This window comes from Prinia subflava, chromosome 2 (assembly GCF_021018805.1).
Source record: "Prinia subflava isolate CZ2003 ecotype Zambia chromosome 2, Cam_Psub_1.2, whole genome shotgun sequence".
In the NCBI taxonomy this organism is placed as follows: domain Eukaryota; kingdom Metazoa; phylum Chordata; class Aves; order Passeriformes; family Cisticolidae; genus Prinia; species Prinia subflava.
Window position 1 is genome coordinate 40,825,081 of NC_086248.1, and position 19,576 is coordinate 40,844,656.

The 19,576-nt window shown below is 41.8% G+C and overlaps 1 protein-coding gene across 3 annotated transcripts in view; it reads right to left on the minus strand.

The window, feature by feature from the left end:
* The window catches only part of USP45 (ubiquitin specific peptidase 45), a 49,534-nt gene extending 30,780 nt beyond the window's left edge, over positions 1-18,754 (minus strand). For all 3 annotated transcript variants that reach the window (XM_063389699.1, XM_063389698.1, XM_063389701.1), the window contains exons 1-5: positions 18,646-18,754; positions 10,402-10,511; positions 8,177-8,346; positions 6,580-6,683; positions 6,098-6,198 (exon numbers count right to left, since the gene is read on the minus strand). In XM_063389699.1, the coding sequence (XP_063245769.1) occupies positions 6,098-6,198; positions 6,580-6,683; positions 8,177-8,346; positions 10,402-10,501 (475 nt within the window). In that variant the 5' untranslated portion in view covers positions 10,502-10,511; positions 18,646-18,754. The remainder of the gene's footprint in view (positions 1-6,097; positions 6,199-6,579; positions 6,684-8,176; positions 8,347-10,401; positions 10,512-18,645) is intronic.
* Positions 18,755-19,576: the final 822 nt, after the last annotated feature.

The following is a 19,576-nucleotide window of genomic DNA, read 5'->3' on the forward strand; positions in this document are numbered from 1 at the left end:
GCAGTTTTTAATTTAGTTCTGCTCAATGTCCCCAGCTCAGTGATAAATGACAGACAGGCCTGAAGCTGAATGTTTACTTGACATGTGAAGAGTTGGTCAGTCTTAATAGAACATGCTGGTAATGACTGTGATAGCTAATACTTCTACAGATTGGGGCTGGAGGGTCCTTCTGCAAGATTAACCCAAGGCTACAAGCATGTTATTAATCAAAAAGCTAATACGTAATTTTTTAAAGTGAATTTGCTGAACAACTGTTTCATGAACCCTTGCCGACCCAAAATTGTAATCCTGTAATTTAACCCGCGTGCTTTGGGTATGAAAAGTGACTTTTAAGCCAGTATATACACAAGGACCCCAGCTGAAGGATTCCATCAAAATGGCTGTCATCTGCTGCTGCCCACAAGGACCTTCAGCTCGTGGCACAACAGAATAAAAGTAGTCTAAGTCATTCGTCCACATGCAGTAATATTTGTTATAAAGGACCTTGTTAACATTAATGTGAACAAGTTGGGTGAAAAGCACTGAAGTAATTAAATTCAGACAGATTTCTGTCATTAGTTAACTAATCTTTTAGAGAATTGACATGGTGACCCTTAAGCTCTCTGCCTTTCTCAGGTAGTGCTGACATCAGCCCTAGGCAGGCCTGTCCATCCACAGAAGGGACAGAGTATCCCACTATTCCTGGGATTCACATTCAGACCATGACCCTCTGTCAGACTCTTTCTGGTGCTTTGATGCAGGTGTCCCCTCTGATGCAGCCATACAAGGAAAACTCTCACCTGAGCTGTGCCTTGATCACCAGAACCTTCTCTTCTTTTGACAAAGTGTATCTGGCTGCAGAGCTATTCTGCTTGAGCACTCTGCCAAAACCCATTGCCAGATCATCACACCCTGCTGACCACCTCTCCATAGGCACCAGGTCAGTGCCCGGCTCTGGTCCCACCATGATATCCACCTCCAAATCTCAGACAGAGGAGAGTTACTTCTGTACATAGACACAGCCTCACGCTTGGCAAAGCTTCCCAACACCACTCTGCTCTCCCCATGCTGGAATGCCCCCTTCCCACCAGAGCCCTGGGAAGAAGGGCAGCCGAAGATGCTCCTCTGCTACAGCTCTTGCCTGCAAAGCACCCTTTTCTTGCTGCTCTTTTCTTCAGCTTTTCTTGTGCCTGCTCTGCTCACCTGTGGCCCTGTCCCACAAGCTCTCTGGAGACAGAGAACACTGCTTTGTCCCACAGCTGCTCAGCACCAGCCTCATGGGCAGTGACTGAGATTCCTAACCCAAACATTAGCATAGACAAGCACTTATTCCACAAAGCAGAGCCACTTACTGCACCAGGTGTACGAGCACACACGGTGCCGACACACCCCCTAGCAAAAGGAGATTTATTGTGGGTTCCCTATCAATTTGTTTTGCCAGCATTTCAAACATTTGCAGCGCACATCGAGTTCTGTATCATCTTTGCTGAAACTGAGCTGTGTCTGGGGGTGCAGATGGTATGCAACCCAGAAGATAAATGACATCAATTTTTTTTCAGCCAAGGGAGTAAGCACTTTTGCTCATTTTTTCAATGCAACTATTTTTTTAATTAAAAATAAGGGTTCCAGGAATAGGCACTTTTATTCCAAGGTCAAGCCTTTTTTATTGAATACAACTCTGGTAATTCAGCTGAAGGTCTTCACATTAAAAGCAAGGTTAATAGACTGCTTTTCTTTTACCAAGTTCTCATCGTCCTGTACTATGAAATGCTACTGAATTGTCTGGCACTCCTTTTTTAGCTAAAAAATTTAGATTTTTTTCAACACTGTACAACAATGAGAATCCAACCTTTAGAAAAACAGCCTAGTTTTCTTCTGAAATGGTCACTAGCTTTACAGTTTAAAAGCCTGATTTCTCTGTTAGCAGTGTTACAACCCTACCAAATCAAAGATTACAAAAACTGCAATTTTATTTCTCTGAGTCTTACCACAATATTATAAAATCGAAAAGACATCTGCACAGTGTGGAAGAGCAACCTATTCAAGGACTGCTTTTGATCCTCTATGCTCAGATGACTTGTGTTATGCTTCACAAGTAAATAAGTATGTGGAGAGGAAAGCTAAGAATCCATGGTTAAAAATGACAGAATGCCCCAAAAAAATTTTTGTCAATGATTCAGTTTTCATTCCTTTGCAAGGAGGTTACTAGCAAGTAAGCAAATATGAGAGAAAATGTCTGACCAGTAACAAAAATGTCTTTTTGCCGAAGTGTATTTCAGATTCAGAGAATCAACATAATCTGTTTTATTTTGCTAGTTAATTTTAAATAGATAGAATGGTCTTCTATGACTCCAAATAACATGTAGTAGAAGTCACTTGATAAAGAATATAATTTTTTTCAATATGATCCTTTGTCAATCACTAATACCCACACAGAATGTGAATCTGCAAAGTTATTCATCACATTACGTGTTTTTTCTGTTTTTCTGTTTACAAGTCTGCAACTCTCACATGTACTGTACTATTTTCTCTATTTTCATACATCAGTTACAGCCATCAAAACAAAAATCAAGCTTCTAACTTCCACTTATTGGCAAATCCGGGCAGCTGAACTTACTAGCAAAATCTCATTCCTCTGCTTGCCCCTCTCAACAATAAATTTAACTACAGAATTCGAGAATATATCTTCTTCCTTCCCATTCTATTGCCACACAAACCAATTTAATTAACTGCTCTATAAAAAGTCTGAAATCTTATGTTTCCACCAACATATAATTTGGCTTTTGTAAAGGAAAATACGCGTAGGATTCACTTTTAAGACTGCAAAACAATTTGTTTTCTCCAGTAAATGAGCAGACACACAGATTGCAATGTCTCAGCATGGTTCCTGTGTACTACATGTGCATTATGTCCATGTGAAGCTCACAAGTGTGCCACACGGACAATACTGCACCTGCCTTTCTGTGGAAATCATCACGGCCTGCTAACCTTCTCCACAAAACAAATTTCTGGGTGGTACACCCTAGAAAGCAATCTTGCTTTTTTCTTCCAGCTTGTGCCCAACATGACCTCTTAACCAAACAGACTCCTCTAGAAAAAAAAAGGGGGGGAAAAAAAGAAAAGAGCAGGCATTGCTGGGTACAACAAACCATAGGATCAGATGTGAAAATCACACAGCTGCAAGCATTCTTTTGGGAACCCAGCACTGGGATTTATCTCAATCGCTTAATGTAATTACAAAAGTCAGTCATGTAGTAGTAATGTAATTTGCACATTTTTACAGCTGAAGTGAAGTTGAATCTTTATGAGAGGCCAAATGAAAAGCAGGGATCCTGCTGCCACACTATTCCACCACATTAGTACCTAATGACAAGCATTTTGCTTTTGTTTATTTTCCAAGATGCATTAATTAGGAAATCTATATAACCCTCCCTCACATGTTTCAACTGATCATTTTCTCTTTAAATGAATCCTGCACTTTTGAGAACTGAAAAAAAAAATTCCTAGCAGCCCTCATTTGCTACTTAATCCATGTTCATACGGCATTTCTACAGAAACTTCTACACAATGCTGTTTGAATTTTAATGATGCACCATGCCAACCAGTTGTTACAACAGAAAGAAATCCAGACATAAGATGAATTCTTGTTACAGTGCCACATTCTGCTATGAGAACTATCTTCACTTTGACTACTTTTTTAGAAAGAAATGGAAAAGCAATGGGAAAAAAAGCACAAGATTGATTTTTAAGTGAGAAATATGAATTAATTGTCAGTTTTACACTACTTGTTTCTCAAAAGTTATTTTTCTTTTTTTAAAATTAGCTTATGTTTTTAAGGGGTAAATATAGAAAATAAATTTTAAAAATCTACAACAACTAATAATTCAAAGGACGATAGTTACACTGAAAATATCAATGGACCATGGAATAAAATGTTACATTAAAAAAATTAGACCAAAACAAAAACAGAGTTACTTTTCACAGTAATATATCATGTCCTTTTGTGTTCTGGACAACAGCATGAATTATATCTCAATTTCAGATTTTATTTTTTCAGAATCCCTAAAGGCAGTCTAATTTAAAGAAAGGAAAAAACCCTTAGATATATTTCTGCAGGGGATGTACCAAGTCTGTCATTTATCAAAATGAACCAAGAGTGCCAATTCTGGCTGGGAGTTCCCTGTCATGCACACCAGTCATTTATGAATACACGGCTGTTTTCCAGCCTCTTCCAGCAAGGAGCCTGGCCCAAAGTAACAGACAGACCCAGGCAAACTCCAGAAAACCCAACAAATCCTCTTTGGGTCAACGTTTCCAGAGCTTTCAGGAACACAATGCAAACTGCTCTACACAGACAGAGTGGAGAGGGTCAGAGACTTTCACCTTAAAACCCCACTGGAAGTACACACACACACTTTATGCATGAATCCAGGGCTGCACTTGAGCCTCAACCCTTTCCCAGAAGGGAGCAGGAGGCACGACTGCCCTGCAGGAGCCACCCTGGCACGCTCAGACCTCTCACTGCCAAGGCAGGCACCCTGCAAGGCTATGTCTAAGCCCTAAACAAAAAAAAAAAATACCATTTTGGTTCCAGTTACAGCAAAGTTTTCAGTTGTGTCAGCAAACATTTACACGAAATGCAAGCACTTTCAAAAGAGAGTATCAAAATTAAACACAAATGCATATACAGCAGAAACATATGCCACCCTGCTCTGCTATAAATATGCTTACTTTTCCTGAGTTAGTTTGGAATTTCAGTTGCTTAATTTAAGACATCTCACAGAAAACTTCTTAACTTCTTAATCTGAAAGCTTTAGATGTTTTGAAGTTTTACAAATTAAGAATCTAAACCATGAGGCACAAAGCTGTATCACTCAGAAAGTCTTATCCAGCAGTACAATAATGGAATAAAATTCTTTTCATTACATTAACTGAAAAAAACCACGACAGCATTTTCATCTGCAAGAAAGCCGTAACACCCATTTATTACACATAAATTCAAAACTAAAGCTGTGAACAGAAGTGAAATCACATGCTGTATCTTCACTGCTCCAAGAAAAAAGCGATGCAGAAGGTAGCAATATATCAATTTATTAAAATTGAATAATTTAATATACAAGCTATAGTTGTATATTATATAGTAATATACAATATAGACCAAAACATTCTTTTAAGCAGCCCTTAATTTTTTCCCTTAGAAAATATGTAACATCTCTTAAAATCGGTAGGATTTATGCACATGCAGCTAGAATACTTAGTGTAATTCTGTAAGGCAGCCACTCTCCTTTCTTACTTCTGACTGGTTGATTATCACTGCTAAAAAATGAAACCAATTGTTTTAGAAGTTTACTCAAGCTGGGTTTTGAGAAGCAAAGGTGGAATTCAATGCACGTCTAAGTCACAAGCCGGAAATGCTGCCAAGCGTGTTACAGCAGGGATGAATAACATCAACATTATCACAAGTACACAGCTGAGGGCCACACATACAGAGTTCTATCAACCATCACATATATTGAGAAGGTATAATATGCTCCTGATATAAGAAAATAATTTAATACTATCTTCTTTTAATACAGATGACTATTCTATCAATTAAAACCAAACCATAAAAACGGACATGACATCCAACAACAGAATACTAGAAAATCCACTTAAACAAATCTAGCTAACTGCAGAGAACAAGTTTAAACCAGAAAAATTTAAGCTGTGACACATCCACACCAAGAAAATTAAATTCATTTATAGTGAATGTATAGTGTACGCGTCGATATATTTTATGCACTAATTTATTATTAATTTATTAATTTATATGGCCTTATCTTATTTAAGGTAACAACTCCCCTATGGTAAACTTTCTTTTTTAAAGACAAAATTTGGAAAAACTGTCCTACAGTGCCCAAAATATTTTTAAAATATAATCACACTGCAGAAAAAAAGTGACATTGTGTTTTGACAGGCATTACTTCCCCAAGTAGCTTTACAATTATAAATTACATTATGGTCACATTGTACATAATTTTTCATTTGCATTTTTAACATGACTCAAAATCTGAAATGCTTATTTTTAGAGACAATACATTACAGGTGTCTCCACATAAAACTATTGGTGCAAACTTACTTGGTTCAGCCCTGGCACCATGTTTTTGAAGGAAGTCAACTATCTGAGCCAGAACCTTTTTGTTGCAATGTGTTGACAGCTCTTCATCACATTGATAACACCTAAACAAAAGAAGAAACAAACTGAAATTCAGGGCTATCTGCATACACATTCCAGCTCTAGCAAACCTCCCAAACAACCTTACACAAATTACTTAAGCTCTTAGCTTCAATTTTTCATACTAAAAATGGAATAGAATTGAATTTCTTCACCTTATATATGTTCTTCTATAGATCAGTCCCAATTCACTGTGGTCTTTAGAGATTTAAATCATTTCAGAGAATTCAAAGGAGAAAACACGTATTGCCTCCAGAAAGCCTACCTTTCCTTTATGGAAAGCATTAATTTTATCTGTCAGAATCATTCTTTACCATGAGAAGACACTGCTTTGAGTGAAGTCCTTATGTACAGGCACAGACAAACACCTGCACACTGATTCTTACCATATGATCCACGTGCTGAGGTTGATAACGATGCAATGAGGTTCTGTGCGCGCGGTTTGGAAGTGTTTCAGAGAATGCTGGCCTTCTGAATTCTTACTACAGCCCTAAAAATGGACACATCAACCCAGGGCGAGGGGAAAAGGGAAGAAGGAAAAAATATATTAGTAGTAAATAAACTACAAAGCCTTCACTTTTCAAAATTAGATGAGAAGCTATTCTGCCCTACTTATTTAGCATTCAGAAGAATTGAGAGGATTTAACTTTCTCATCTTTTCTACTTGGAAAAATCACTTTAAAATATAGAGATTTATTAAGCTTGTTCTATCTGAATAGAAATAATTCCAGCTTTTGGATAAGTATTGAATAAATATCAACAGACAAAAAAATTATATCGTTCACAAAAGCAAGAATGCTCTAGTAATTGTGAATGGAACAACTGAGTAGCATATTTGGTCCACAGAATATCAAGGAAGAGGACAGCACAGGTAACCCTCACTGCTCAAGAACATCATATGCATTGTAGACAGCAAATGAAAAAAGTACATAAAGTGTTTTTACTAAAAAACTGCTTAGAACACACCATTTATATACAACAATTTCAACAGAAAGCATTTGCAATTGGTCAAGTATGAACAGAGTGAGACTTAGATTCAGGACTGGTCTCTGAATAGGCATGAGTTTTAGAAGCTGTTAACAGCATGAAGACGAGAAAGCACATGGAATTAACTCCTTTTAAAAGCCCTCCTTAGCAGAAATTTTTCAAACAAGGTATGTATTCTCCTCAGATCTAGTTAACTATCTTCTGAACCCTGTGAATAGCATGTTTCTTTGCAAAACCAAATCTGTTCATATTATAATGGTAGGAAGTGGCTTCTATATTAAAATCTACTGAAATTCCAAGAAAATTGTGAAATGCTTTGTTTAGGCAACTTGGCTGAACCAAGCCTGACACTGCCCATAAACTGAATTCTGCTGTACCAAGCAAAATTTTTTCTTTACTTCACTCCCAGGGCAGAAATCTGTGAAAGCCCTTGGGGTCAGGACCTGCCATTTTTAACTCTGAGGCCATGATTTGACATTGTAACTTATTTAATCTAACGGCTAGTTGCCACAGGAGCAGCATTCTCACTCCAGCAGAGTCCTTTCTCCCTGGTTCCAGTCAAATCTAGCAATTGAGTGCCCACAGCACAAGCTCATTCAGCATGTTTGGTTTTTCATTAATTCCTGTTTATGGGAACTTCTGCCAGAGGAGCCAGCTGAACAGACACATTTTGCAGCCACATAGTTCCCAAAGCCAATGCTCTGTAAGTGGCAAGAGGATGCAGGCAAGAACAGAGAAAAGGCAGGACCGTCACTCACTAATCGTGATGCCACACCGCACTGGGACACATAAAGCTAACCCTAAACACTGCCAAAACCGAGACAGGAACGTAAGGTCGCATCCCACTTCGCAAGGAAGCTGAAGCAGGGGCTCTCCCAACTAAGCACTTACATCATACTGTTCCTCTGGAGGTAATGAAATGCCAAACAGACAAGGATCCACAACAGTGGTATCCTTTAGAAACTCCACCTCTGCCAGCTGAGCCCAGATGCTTACCTGAAAGCCACATTTGAGACACAGCCAGATGTCTGAGGGCGCCACGGGCTCGCCATCGCTCATGCGCCGCTCCTTCAGGCACTCCGCACAGACTGACCACACGCTCTGAGCCACCGCTCTCTTCACATGGTGCACGTCCACTGCCTGGCTCACGTGCTGGCACGTTAACCCTACAGAAAATAACACATTATCACCTTTATCCACCAAAATAATAGATATCAAAGGGGGCACGCGTACACTGAAAGGCCACAGTCTGCAATGCATTCAGCATTAGGGGAAAAAACAGCAAAGAATTAAAGGAGGAAAGATCAGCCAGCTGCTCCCCACATGCCGAATTTTATGAAGGAATCTCTTTCAGTCTTTCCATAATGGAAATTCTTTTCAAGTCAATAAATGCCACCCCTTAAAACCAGATAAACTACTTTGTACAGAAGTACAAGGATTATTTTTGTACAAAACTAATTTCCCTCATTTTTGACAATAAAATAATTGATAAATCTATTTTTGCATGTAACAACACAGGCCATTGACCTTTTTTCAACCCATAAAGAAAGATTTTCAAATACTCATGCATCCCTACTACAACTGCTCATTCTGAATGTGAAATCAACCATTCTTCTCTGTCACATTCTTTGCACAAATTCCACTATATCACAGAATAAGATAGGTTTGAAGTAACCTCTGAAGGCCATCTTGTCCAAGCCCTCACTTAAAGCAACACCAAATACTAATTTAGATCTGTTTGCTCATGACTTTGTTCAGCTGAGTGTTAAGTATCTTCAAGGACTGAGGCTTCACCAACTCACTAGAAAATAAGTGAATATAAAATAAATTTCCTCACACCTAGTCAAAGCTTCCATGCCCTAAATTTGGTCTGCTGCCTTGAGTCCTCTCGATGTGGACCTCCTACAAGAATCTGGTTCTACCTTCTCTGTAACTACTATCAGGCAGTCAGTGAAAGAAATTATACTTTCCCTCCTTTGGCTAAACAAAGACATCCCCTTCAGCCCCTCCTCCCACATCTCGTTCTCAATCTCCTTAAAAATGTGGAGGGGGTGAACCACTGGCCTCACTGACAAGTCAGCCTTTCTTGTAAGAGGGAGCCCACAACTGGGCATAGCTCTCTCAATGAAGAGCTGAAAACAAGAGCTGAAAAGATGGAAAGAATTGCCTGCCCGCCCTGCACTCTCTTGCCAACAGTAGGCACAAAAAGCACAGCTTGGTTTCATTAAGTGTGTGCATTAGGACCCTCAGGAACTTTTCTGCAAAGCTGCTGTAATTCCCACCCTGTAATGGCACATGGTTATGCCCAGGTGTCAAACTCTCCACTTGCCATTGTTGAACAGTGAGAAGTTTCTGCCTGCCCGTTTCTCCAGCCAGTCTAAGTCACTCTGAAAGGCAGACCTATCCTGCACATCAACCTCTCTCCTCAATTTGCTGCCATGCAGAGATGGCAGAGCATAGCCTCACAATGACATCAACCAGTTTTCTCAGCACCTTCAGAAGCATTCCATCTGACCCCACGGATTTGTGTGCATCCAGTCTGTTTAACAGTTCTCAATCTTCTACTCTGGCCAATATATCCCCAGAGTCTGCCATTAAAGTCACGAGCCAGGGAGGGTCAAGTGCAGAGCTTACATGTGAAGACAGAAGCAAAGGAAGAATTGAGTTCCTCAGCCTTTTCCCACATCCTGTTGTCCCTAGAACCCCTGCCCTAGAAAAAGCAGGTTTGCATCCACCCTAGTCTTCATTTTACTGCCACTATATCCATACAGGCTCATCTTACTCTTTATACCCCTCACCAGATCCAATTCTATCTGAAGCTGCTTTACCTAATTCCTAATCTTGCACACTCCAGACCTCTGCAAGGGCAGCCCAAACCTGCCTCCATCCTCTCTGCCATTCCTTTTTCCCTCTGAGCTCAGCTAGAAGTTCCCTGTTCAGTCACGCAGCCCCCTGCCACACGTGTGTTTGACCTCACATGGATAGGAAAGGACCATTCTGCTTTGAAGAGGTTGTCATCAAAGATTAACCAACTCTCCAGCCCTTCAGGAAGTCATGAAGTGTAACAACTGATCATGTCATACACACTCGACTGGGGATATTTCAAACATAAATTCAAACAAGAAAAGTATTTCATGGTACCAGTGATTTGTGGTGTTCATTAGTCAACATGGAAGCTATTAGCCCTCAGCTTCAGGACAAACATCACCCTGTGTACTTACCTGAAATATCATCTGAGGAGTCCTCATCCTGCGGCCTGTTAGGCCTTTTGCTTCTCTTCGGCTTCTCAGGGTTGGTTCTGGATGGATCTTTCACCCGCATCTGTTGCTTACTAGGAAAGACAAACAGAGGTTACTTTATTGCCTATTGAAATGTTTTACTAAATGTAACAAGTTTGAACTCTAGAAGCACAAGATCAAATCACACATTCCAACATCACACAGTTTTAGGCTTGGTCTAATGTCAGCTATTGTGTAACAAGGAGTATGAATCAGGAATGAAGTCTTAGATATGTCCCAAAACCAGTTACACTACAGAACACTATGAAAAGTAGCTGCAGGTAAAGGAGACACACGCACACACTCACTTCTAAGCAGCGGTGTTAAATATTTGAGGTATTAACATTTTCTTTATTTTTGTTATTGCAAAGTAAGTTATTACAATCATAACATACCAGAAAAACTTCATCAAAATAAATGTTTCTCTTCCTTAACATATATCTCTTATGAAAGGTTTCAGTCATTATTTACCCTTGGCACATTCACTAAAGGTTTTTGAGCAATATTAAATACTTTAAGAAAATAAAGAAGTCTTCCAAATCTAATTAAAGTGCTCCATCCTACAAGGGATGACAGACTGGAGTGCAAACTGATGCCTCTATTAAACACTGGAGAATCCATAAAGATGGAGTCTCTCATAGCAAATTTGTGTCATTAATCAAGGAGTCCTATGAGGAACAGAATTAAAGCACAGATATTTACCAGTAAACTTTAAAAAAAAATCCTGAGAGATTTCAGCACACCAGTCATTTAATCAAAATCCAAATGTGAATCCACTGAAGGCCTGTAGTTGTGCATCCTACAGACAGCTGCTGGGGCTTAGTTTACAGTTTGTCTTTTAACAGTGTGGTTCATAAAAACAGATTTTTGTTTCCACATATAAAGCATATGAACGTAAAACAGTCAAACACTCATGCACTGCAAACATATGAGCCATTCTGTTCAGAAATAAAATGACATCTTCTTGTGTCCCAGAAACAGGCTAGTAATGTCACCTGAGCCACCAACACCAAAGATTTTCTTTCAACTGTGCAACTGCATTTAGGTATAGGAAACCTCTAAAGTGCCCTATATTTGGGAATAGCAAAAGGTATAGTCTTACTACAGATCAATTAGTCAAGTTTGCCAACATTTAGCAAGTTTGTCTACTTAAGATTTTTTAATCTTTTCAGTATATGCATTTAGACCTTTGTACTACTGAAACTCTGAGAGACACAGGAATCAACCAGTATACTGAATTCAATATTCCCTCTCCCTACTGATCCACTAAGCCAATCAGCAGAACAGTCATCAAGATTGATATTGGAACACCACCACCACTGGTATCTGAACAGCCTTCCCTGAAGCAAAGCAGGCAATCTGTACCACTGAGCTCCTGTTCCAGGCTCCCACCCATTTTGATAGACATCCCTGCACCTGCCCTACATCCCTATATACTGTTAGTGCTAGAGCTTTTCTGTATGAACAGAGAATCCGTTAGAGATTTGCTTTGGACAAGTCATATTTTTGTAGAGTATGAAAAAAATCTTTACTCTGCTTCCTTGCATCAACAGCTTCATGTCACTTCAAGCCTTCAAAACACAGCATATTTTTTTGCAAAATGCTATATCCACAGATAAATTAGCTTATATTAAATATCATTATATTCTTTCTGTTGTTTGAAATTACAGATTTCAAATTTTCCTATAGTTACAGTTATAAAGCTCATACATGCAAGTGAGCAGTGCCACTGGATTCAGCTTTGCTGATTTCACGAGTTCCCAATTCCTGTTTATACAGTAAGAAAGATCTAAATATTCCAGCTCTTGCCTATATATTTTCAACAGATGTTAGCACACCTAACGTCCACCAACAGCCATGCAACCTGGTATGCCTAGAACATGAGGAGGCTCAGACAACTTCAGCTGTGTCTTTCTGCCTTGGCAGCTTCTCATATACACCCAAGTTCCACGTCAAACTACCCATCACCACTTGTCACACTGCCATTTAACTGAGCACAAGATTCATCAAGACATTTATCAAACAGTAGGGCCTACAGAGCTGCTGTGAGAAAACACAAGACCTTGCACTAAGTTATGCAAAGAGTCAATAGCAAAGACAGCAAAAATGTCCTCCCTAAAGGAACATAGTTGTGTTTAGGTGATTCAACATTGACATAAACAATCTATGAGTTCATTTCAGCATAACAATTTTGATCTCTTTGGACAGATTATGTAAGACTGTCCAAACCACAGATTTCACCCCAATGAAAGTCACCTTTGTATCAGTACATTTAGGGAGCTCCAATAAATAATTGTGGGCCCAACCAGATGAAATACAAGCAAGTCTTTTCCACCTGTGAAATCCTGTGGCCCACAGCACAGGTGATACAACCTGGATCAGGGCAAACACAGCCCATTGCTGGACCCGTATCCTAGGGACCCTCAGGACACGGGAAAAAGAGTGTCAGCTGATATCCACAACGACTGAAAGCACAGCACTTCAAGCCCAGCCTAATCAACACAGCATTAGAAATGAACACTGGCATAAGAAGCTGCATTCACACGGCACAGCCCAGACACTTTGCAGTCTCATTTCACTAAGAGCAGGCAGAGGAAAAGACAACACGGACCATTAGATTAATTACTTTTCATGGACACACACATAGACGGACATCCATCAGACAATGTTTACTGACCTGTGAGCTCTTGGAAAAACCAGAGCATATCAAGGACTTAGACAGACAGGGTCTGTGCTTGATTTTGAAAAGCACATGGAAGTGCAATGGAAGGGTAAAAGCAATGAGCTACTCCACGTGATCTACGATGCAAGTGCATATGGAGTACTGCCTGCCCTTTCCCACTACATTCAGGGACTGAAAACATTACAGATTAAAGATCCCATTTAATAAAAATATGATCAACATCAACCAACATAATTTCAAAATCAAAATGTTTGTGCCAGGAATTTGATTATTATATTTGAGTTCAATGAGGAAGAAACTTAGGGTGTTTCAGAAACAACTTCTCAGAAGTATTTCAGTTTATGGGAAATAGAAGATTTGAGATTTTATTGGAATGAAAATCCTGAACAAACAGACTCAAGAAAGCATAAAAAATAGCTAAGAAAGAAACAAAAAGGATGCTCTATAGCTTATTGTTGGCCCTAGGCACAAGCCATTCAGGACAAGTAGGCAAAAGAGAAAAGAACAATTCAGACAAAATTAACCTGACACACTGAAGATTAAAAACCATGGTAGTATTCCCATGATTTGACTCTTTTCAACCCATTCCCATATTTTCTTTGTATGTCCAATGAGAATTTTCTGTCTACAGCCACCAACTATGGAGTATCCTAAAGGGGACAGGCTCTCCTCCTTTTCCTATGCAGAAAGAGGTCACCGTGAATCTGCGCTTGAAGTTTTCTTTTGTGATGGAAAAACAAACACATTGAAGTTTTTCATTTCGTACACATAAAATCAAGTACCTGGTGCACATGCTATTTGACTAATGAATCTGACAAATAAAAAGACACTGATTTTTGTGGTAGAAAAACCTGAGTTTAGTGGGTATGTTAGTTCTACCCTCATCTCTGCTTGGCACACAGTAAAAATCCTAAGTAGAAATGTTGCAGTTTTGCTGGGAAAAATCAAAAAAATACAAACAGTTGGGTTAGAAAAACCTAAACCTTCTCCTTTTAAAAAATCATTTCATAGAAAACTAAGAACAAATCCTTGCCAAACATATTCATACTCTTTCAGCTCAGCATACAAGAGTTTGAAGTGTAATCATCACCATCACTAGCTATTCTCAGTTGACTTTTTACTTCTTAAAAGACTCCTGATGCCAATCTTCCTACAAAAACCTGATTAAGATCAAAACCTTCTCACTCAACTGATCATTTCCACCATTCTGGAAAGAACAAACCACTTCAAAAGCAGCAGAACGATCTGCCTAATTTTAAAAGCTTCAGATTTGACAGAGTGCCAAAAATCAATATGCTGAATTTAAGGTAAATCTACAGTGTGCCTAGAGTATTTTAAATGTAAAATATGCTTGAAATGTCTATATTTAACAGCATTAACATTCCTGTATTTAGAAACTGACCCTCTTCATAAAATATATGTTTAGATATTTACAAGAGTTGAATGTAGTTCCTAAAATAATTAATTGCTATTTTTTTAAAAAAAATTACATTTTACAGTAATTCAGTAGAGCTAAGACCACTAAAAGTTACAAGGCTAGTATGAAGTAAAAATCACTTTTCCTTGGGAAACCAAACCAAACCAGTCCAACCATTCAAGACGTTATTCCTCTTCACATCTTTATGCAAGAGTTGGATAAGCAAACTGTCTTCACTGTCTCCACTTCCCCAAACTTTTTCCCATGTTACCACCTTGCATTTCTCATGTGGAAGATGAGTCCCTTCTCCTACAATGTCTACAGTTCACTCACTAAATGCTGAAATGTGTCACCTTAGTGAGTCTTCCCATGCTGTATCTTTACCATGATGCTTATAAGAAACACAGACCAGACCCGTATGTAAGAGAAAGAACCTGCTGCACTGATTCTCATATCACTGCTTCCATCTGCCTAGATCCACTTTTCCCCTCCTCTTGTCATTAGGGTGCAAGCTCTTTCAGACAAGTGCCACATTTTTGTTCTTATCTGTGCAATACCTATTACAATAGTTTTCTGATTCATGATTAACTAGGAGGATTACAGTTGCATTACTAGAATGCAAATAAGATAAAAATTATGCAAAACCCACCAGCATGTCAAAGCATACTGACCCTATGAAATGTAGCCAAGGGAGTCTACACATAATATCCAGGTACTATTTTGGATATGGGTAATACTCTCCCAGTAGGACTGTCCATTAGCTGTGAAACCAGTATTGTTAATTATTTCATCACTGAGCACCTGAATTCAAAGAAGCTGGGGAAAATACATTTACCTCAATGCCTCAATTAATCTCAGGTAGCCTAAATTCCAGCTCACTACTTGCTGTCAAACTTTCAAGTAAAAATTGTATAATTTTACGTTGCTAATGCAAAGAAAAGCCTGTGTCACACTGAAAGGGCAGAGTACACAATACTGGGAAAAATCAGCATTTTAATGTGACTTAACAGAACTGTCCAGCTGTCAACAGCAGCCTTGCACCAAGGGGTGAAAGAACAGCACAGATGTGCAGACTAAGTCCAAAGATGCTTTGAAACACATCTGTGAAAGATCCCTGTATGGATCAGTAACGCCAGATCCTCCACAGAGCTGCTGCATGTTTTAATGTAAGTTGCAAATTGATCTATTTGGGACATCTGTTCCAAGCATTACCTGTGGCATTTTGCCTTGCTCGCCACTAGCCCGAGTGTCACCCAATCCAAAGAGGCACCCCATCCATCACAGCCAGCAGCCGGGCAGTGTCACCCATCAGCAGGCCAGGAGGCTCCGCGCCCTGACAGCCACCGAAACCTGGGTGGAAAACAAGCCCCCGCTGCCTGCAAGAGCAGTAAAAGGACCAGAATTGCTGACTGGTAGTGGCAGCGAAGCTTCTTCCCCTGGAAAATGTCATCTGAAATTCTGAAAGTGTCATCTCCAAGACTTCCTAGCCCAAAGGCACATCACACATCCTACACTGTGGAGCTCACTGGAGCTCAAACACCAATCCTGATGCTGTATTACAGCCCTAAAAAGGGTGAGACACTGATGTACTTTTTGAGGAAAAAGTGAGACAGAGGCTTTGGACCACTAGATACAACTTTCCAAGAGAATAAAAATCTCATAGCATCTCTCAGTAATCCACTTTAGCCAGCTGCCCACGCTAACCATGTTCTACCAACTTTCATGTTCGTATCCTCCACAGTCCCCCTCAGATTTCCTTCTAAAACCACCTGCCATGGAAAAATTACCTCTAAAGATGAACAGAAGCTAGACATGTCCAGAAACAAAAACGAAAAGACTCTGTAACAGAGTTTATGACTAGAGTATATTAAAGCATTGAGTGGATTAAAAGAGTAGTGCTTGGATGACCTATTTTTGCTAGTATCTTATAGCAAAGTTTTATGGAAAATTTCAGATATACCTGGCAATATCCACCCCCATAAAGCAAATTGCAACTCTTTTTTATGTCCTCTATCCCACATTAAATATTTGGGGTTCTTTTATAACATACTAAAAGGGAAAAACATGTGGGTAGATGTATGTGTGGTCCAACATAGGTCTTTCTAGAAAATTCATCCTTTCAAAAGCAAAACACTTAAGTACCATTAAAAGAGCCACAGCTTACAACTAATGATGTTGGCTTGCAAGTGAAAACTTTGTATGTGAAAAGGCAATCAGATGACAGACTGTGCACTCCCATGATACAAACACCAAAGTTATGGTATCATCACCACAGAAAATCTTAGGGCATAAGAACTGAAACAGCTGGAAAGTAACCAGTGAACTCAGAGTACCTTGCCAGGATAACCATGTAGCCAAAAACCAGGGAAAAAGAGGTCCAAGATGTGAAAATAAAGGGCAACATGAGCAAAGAATGAACTTTGGAGAAATGCTAATTCTGTGGATTCAAAGAAATAAAAAAGGAACTGTGGTTGCAGCATGTGTGTGAGACAGAAGGCTGAAACCCACACAGGACAATATTTTAAGCTAAGACAACTGCTGTACCTCTGCCTAAAGGGCTGAGTTGGAGAACACAAAGCAAGACAATGGCTGCCCATAACTTTCCGTCTATTCTGGAAGGGTGTTGTGGGAGCTTGTTAATCAGTGAGGGTAGAACAAATAAAACAGTAAGTTATGACTGCTTTGAGCTCTTTGAAAGTCTAAGTCTCGCCATCAAGAAGAAAAAATTTAATTCCATTTTCTTCCTCCACACAGACTGCCCCAGTTTGCTTTGATGGCATGTCTGAAGTGGAACAACCTGTCCTCGATCTACAACTGATGCTCAAAAGAGAACCCTTGAGAGACTAGCTGCAGTTCTGTGAATCTCACAGAAATAAAGCTACAGAGCACCAGTTCTTCAATATTTCATGAACAAATATGACAAAATATTTACAAGTGTAGTAAACACAAGAACAATTTCACAAAGGCATAATCTGCTTCAAGCTTGCACGTGCTCATGGCCATTACTATGTTTCTGCTTTAAAAGCTAGAAAACGAGACCAGAAAGAATCCTTTGAATGCAAGTCTGTTCTTTATGCTTGTATGAGAGGATTATTTAATGGAATTGGGAAATAGTCGTAGTTAAAGATGACATGCAACTAGAATACAGTGCTACACCTGCAGCTATTGCCATCTGTTTCTATGTTCTTGATGTCTTCATTCTACCGCACCTATGTTTAATATGCTGTTGTGAATATCCTGTTTATTAGTGCAAATAGCAACACAGCTATAGCAAGGACAGGACAAAGTCCTAAAATAAAGGACATGACAGCAAAAGAAAGAAAGAAAAAACCAGGGATCAAATCGAAGAATCCCCATAATAAATACAACGTGGAGAGGTGCAGCTATGGGTCTAGAATATCACGTCTCGGGCGAACGGCGAGGACCGGCACCGGGCTGTCATTTAACCCCGGTACGGAGCGCCCCGCGCCGCCGAGCACCGCGCTGGAGGCCGCGGCAGCCGCAGGCCGGGGCGCGCAGCGCGGCAGCGGCAGCGGGAGCGGGGCGCCCGCCGCGGCTCCGCGCCCTCCGCCGAGGGACCGGGCCGTGCCTTCAGCCCGGCCACAGGCGCTGCTGCCGGCTGCCCTCAGTCCAACCGACAGTCCACCGACAGACGCGCTGCGGCTCACGGGGGCGGCCCGGCGCTGCCGGTCTCATGTCTCGGCAGGGTTCACCCGCTCCACACCAGCAGCTCGTCGCCGGCGACCGAACGCGAGCGGCACTTGGCAGCCAGCCCGGCGGGAGAAGCGCCGGACAGCGCAGCCGTGGGCGCCGCCGGCAGCAGAGGGGGGCGGCCCGCCCGGCCCGGGGCCGCGGCGGGGCAGAGCCCCCTCCCACCGCCCCCCGCCCGCGCCCGGCCGGCGTCCCCCGGGACGCGGCTCCGCAGGCCGCGGGCCCGGCCGCCGCCATGGCGGGGGCGATCGGCCCGGCCCGACCCTCCGACCGTGCCGAGGCTCCGCGTCCCCCCCCGGCTGCGCAGGACGGGCCCGGCGCGGCCCCGGCGCCCCCGCGCTGCACCGCCCGCCCCCTCCCCGCGCCCCGCACTCACGGAGCGGCGGGCGGCGGCGGGCGGGCGCGGCGGCGGCAGGAAGCGGCGGAGGAAGCTCCGCTCCGCTCCGCCCCCGGCCAGCCGCTCCGCTCCCCGCCCCAGCCGCAGCCCGGGCGGCTCCGCGCGGAGCCCGGGGCAGCCCCGCGAGTGGCAGCGGGGTCGGTGCCGGTTCCAGAGCACAGCGCGTCTCCCGGGCGGGAAGGGCGGTGGGGAAGCGGGGCTGCGCGGAAGGGCACCGGAGCCCACTGAGAGGCAACAGGTAGCGACAGGTCTGGCTGCGGGCACCCTGGAAACTCAGGGCAAAGGCTCGGGTGACCTTCACTTTCGAATTTTGCCGAAACAGCTGGGTTGTGCCCGTGGGCAGCGCGCTAAGAGGAGGTTTGCCAGCGCACATGGCTGTGGAGAGTCGTGGCCAGAGATTATGCAGCAGGGTCTGGGTCCTGTGTGGATTTTCGAGGCAGCCACCGTGGAGGGACTGGAAGGAGAACAGCATCGAATGTGCCTATCCCCAGCGAGGACAGGCAGAGACAAGGATGTCCAGCTCTCGAGGGAGGAGTTACTGGAAACTGAGTTGGGTGCCACTGGGTTTGAGTGTGGGAGGTTGTACAGAACTGGAAAGTCAAGTGAAGAGGTGAAATGCAGGAAGCTGCTGAGAGTACAGCCATGAAGACAAAAGGAGAATTGAACGTGCTGCCTCCCACCTTTTCACCAAGCTGCGGGAGTTTGCTAAGCTTGATCTGTTCTGACCTCAAATTCTCTCAGTCTTTCACAAGATGGCTCGTGAATGCTTCCTATTTCAGCAAGCAAGCTAGCATGTTCTCTCTTTTTGTACACAGTATGATCCAGGGTCAAATCAAAACCATAGAATGCTTCTTCCTGTGAATATGCATTTCATAAGACAAGTGTTCTGGTGCCTCATTGATCGCTTTAT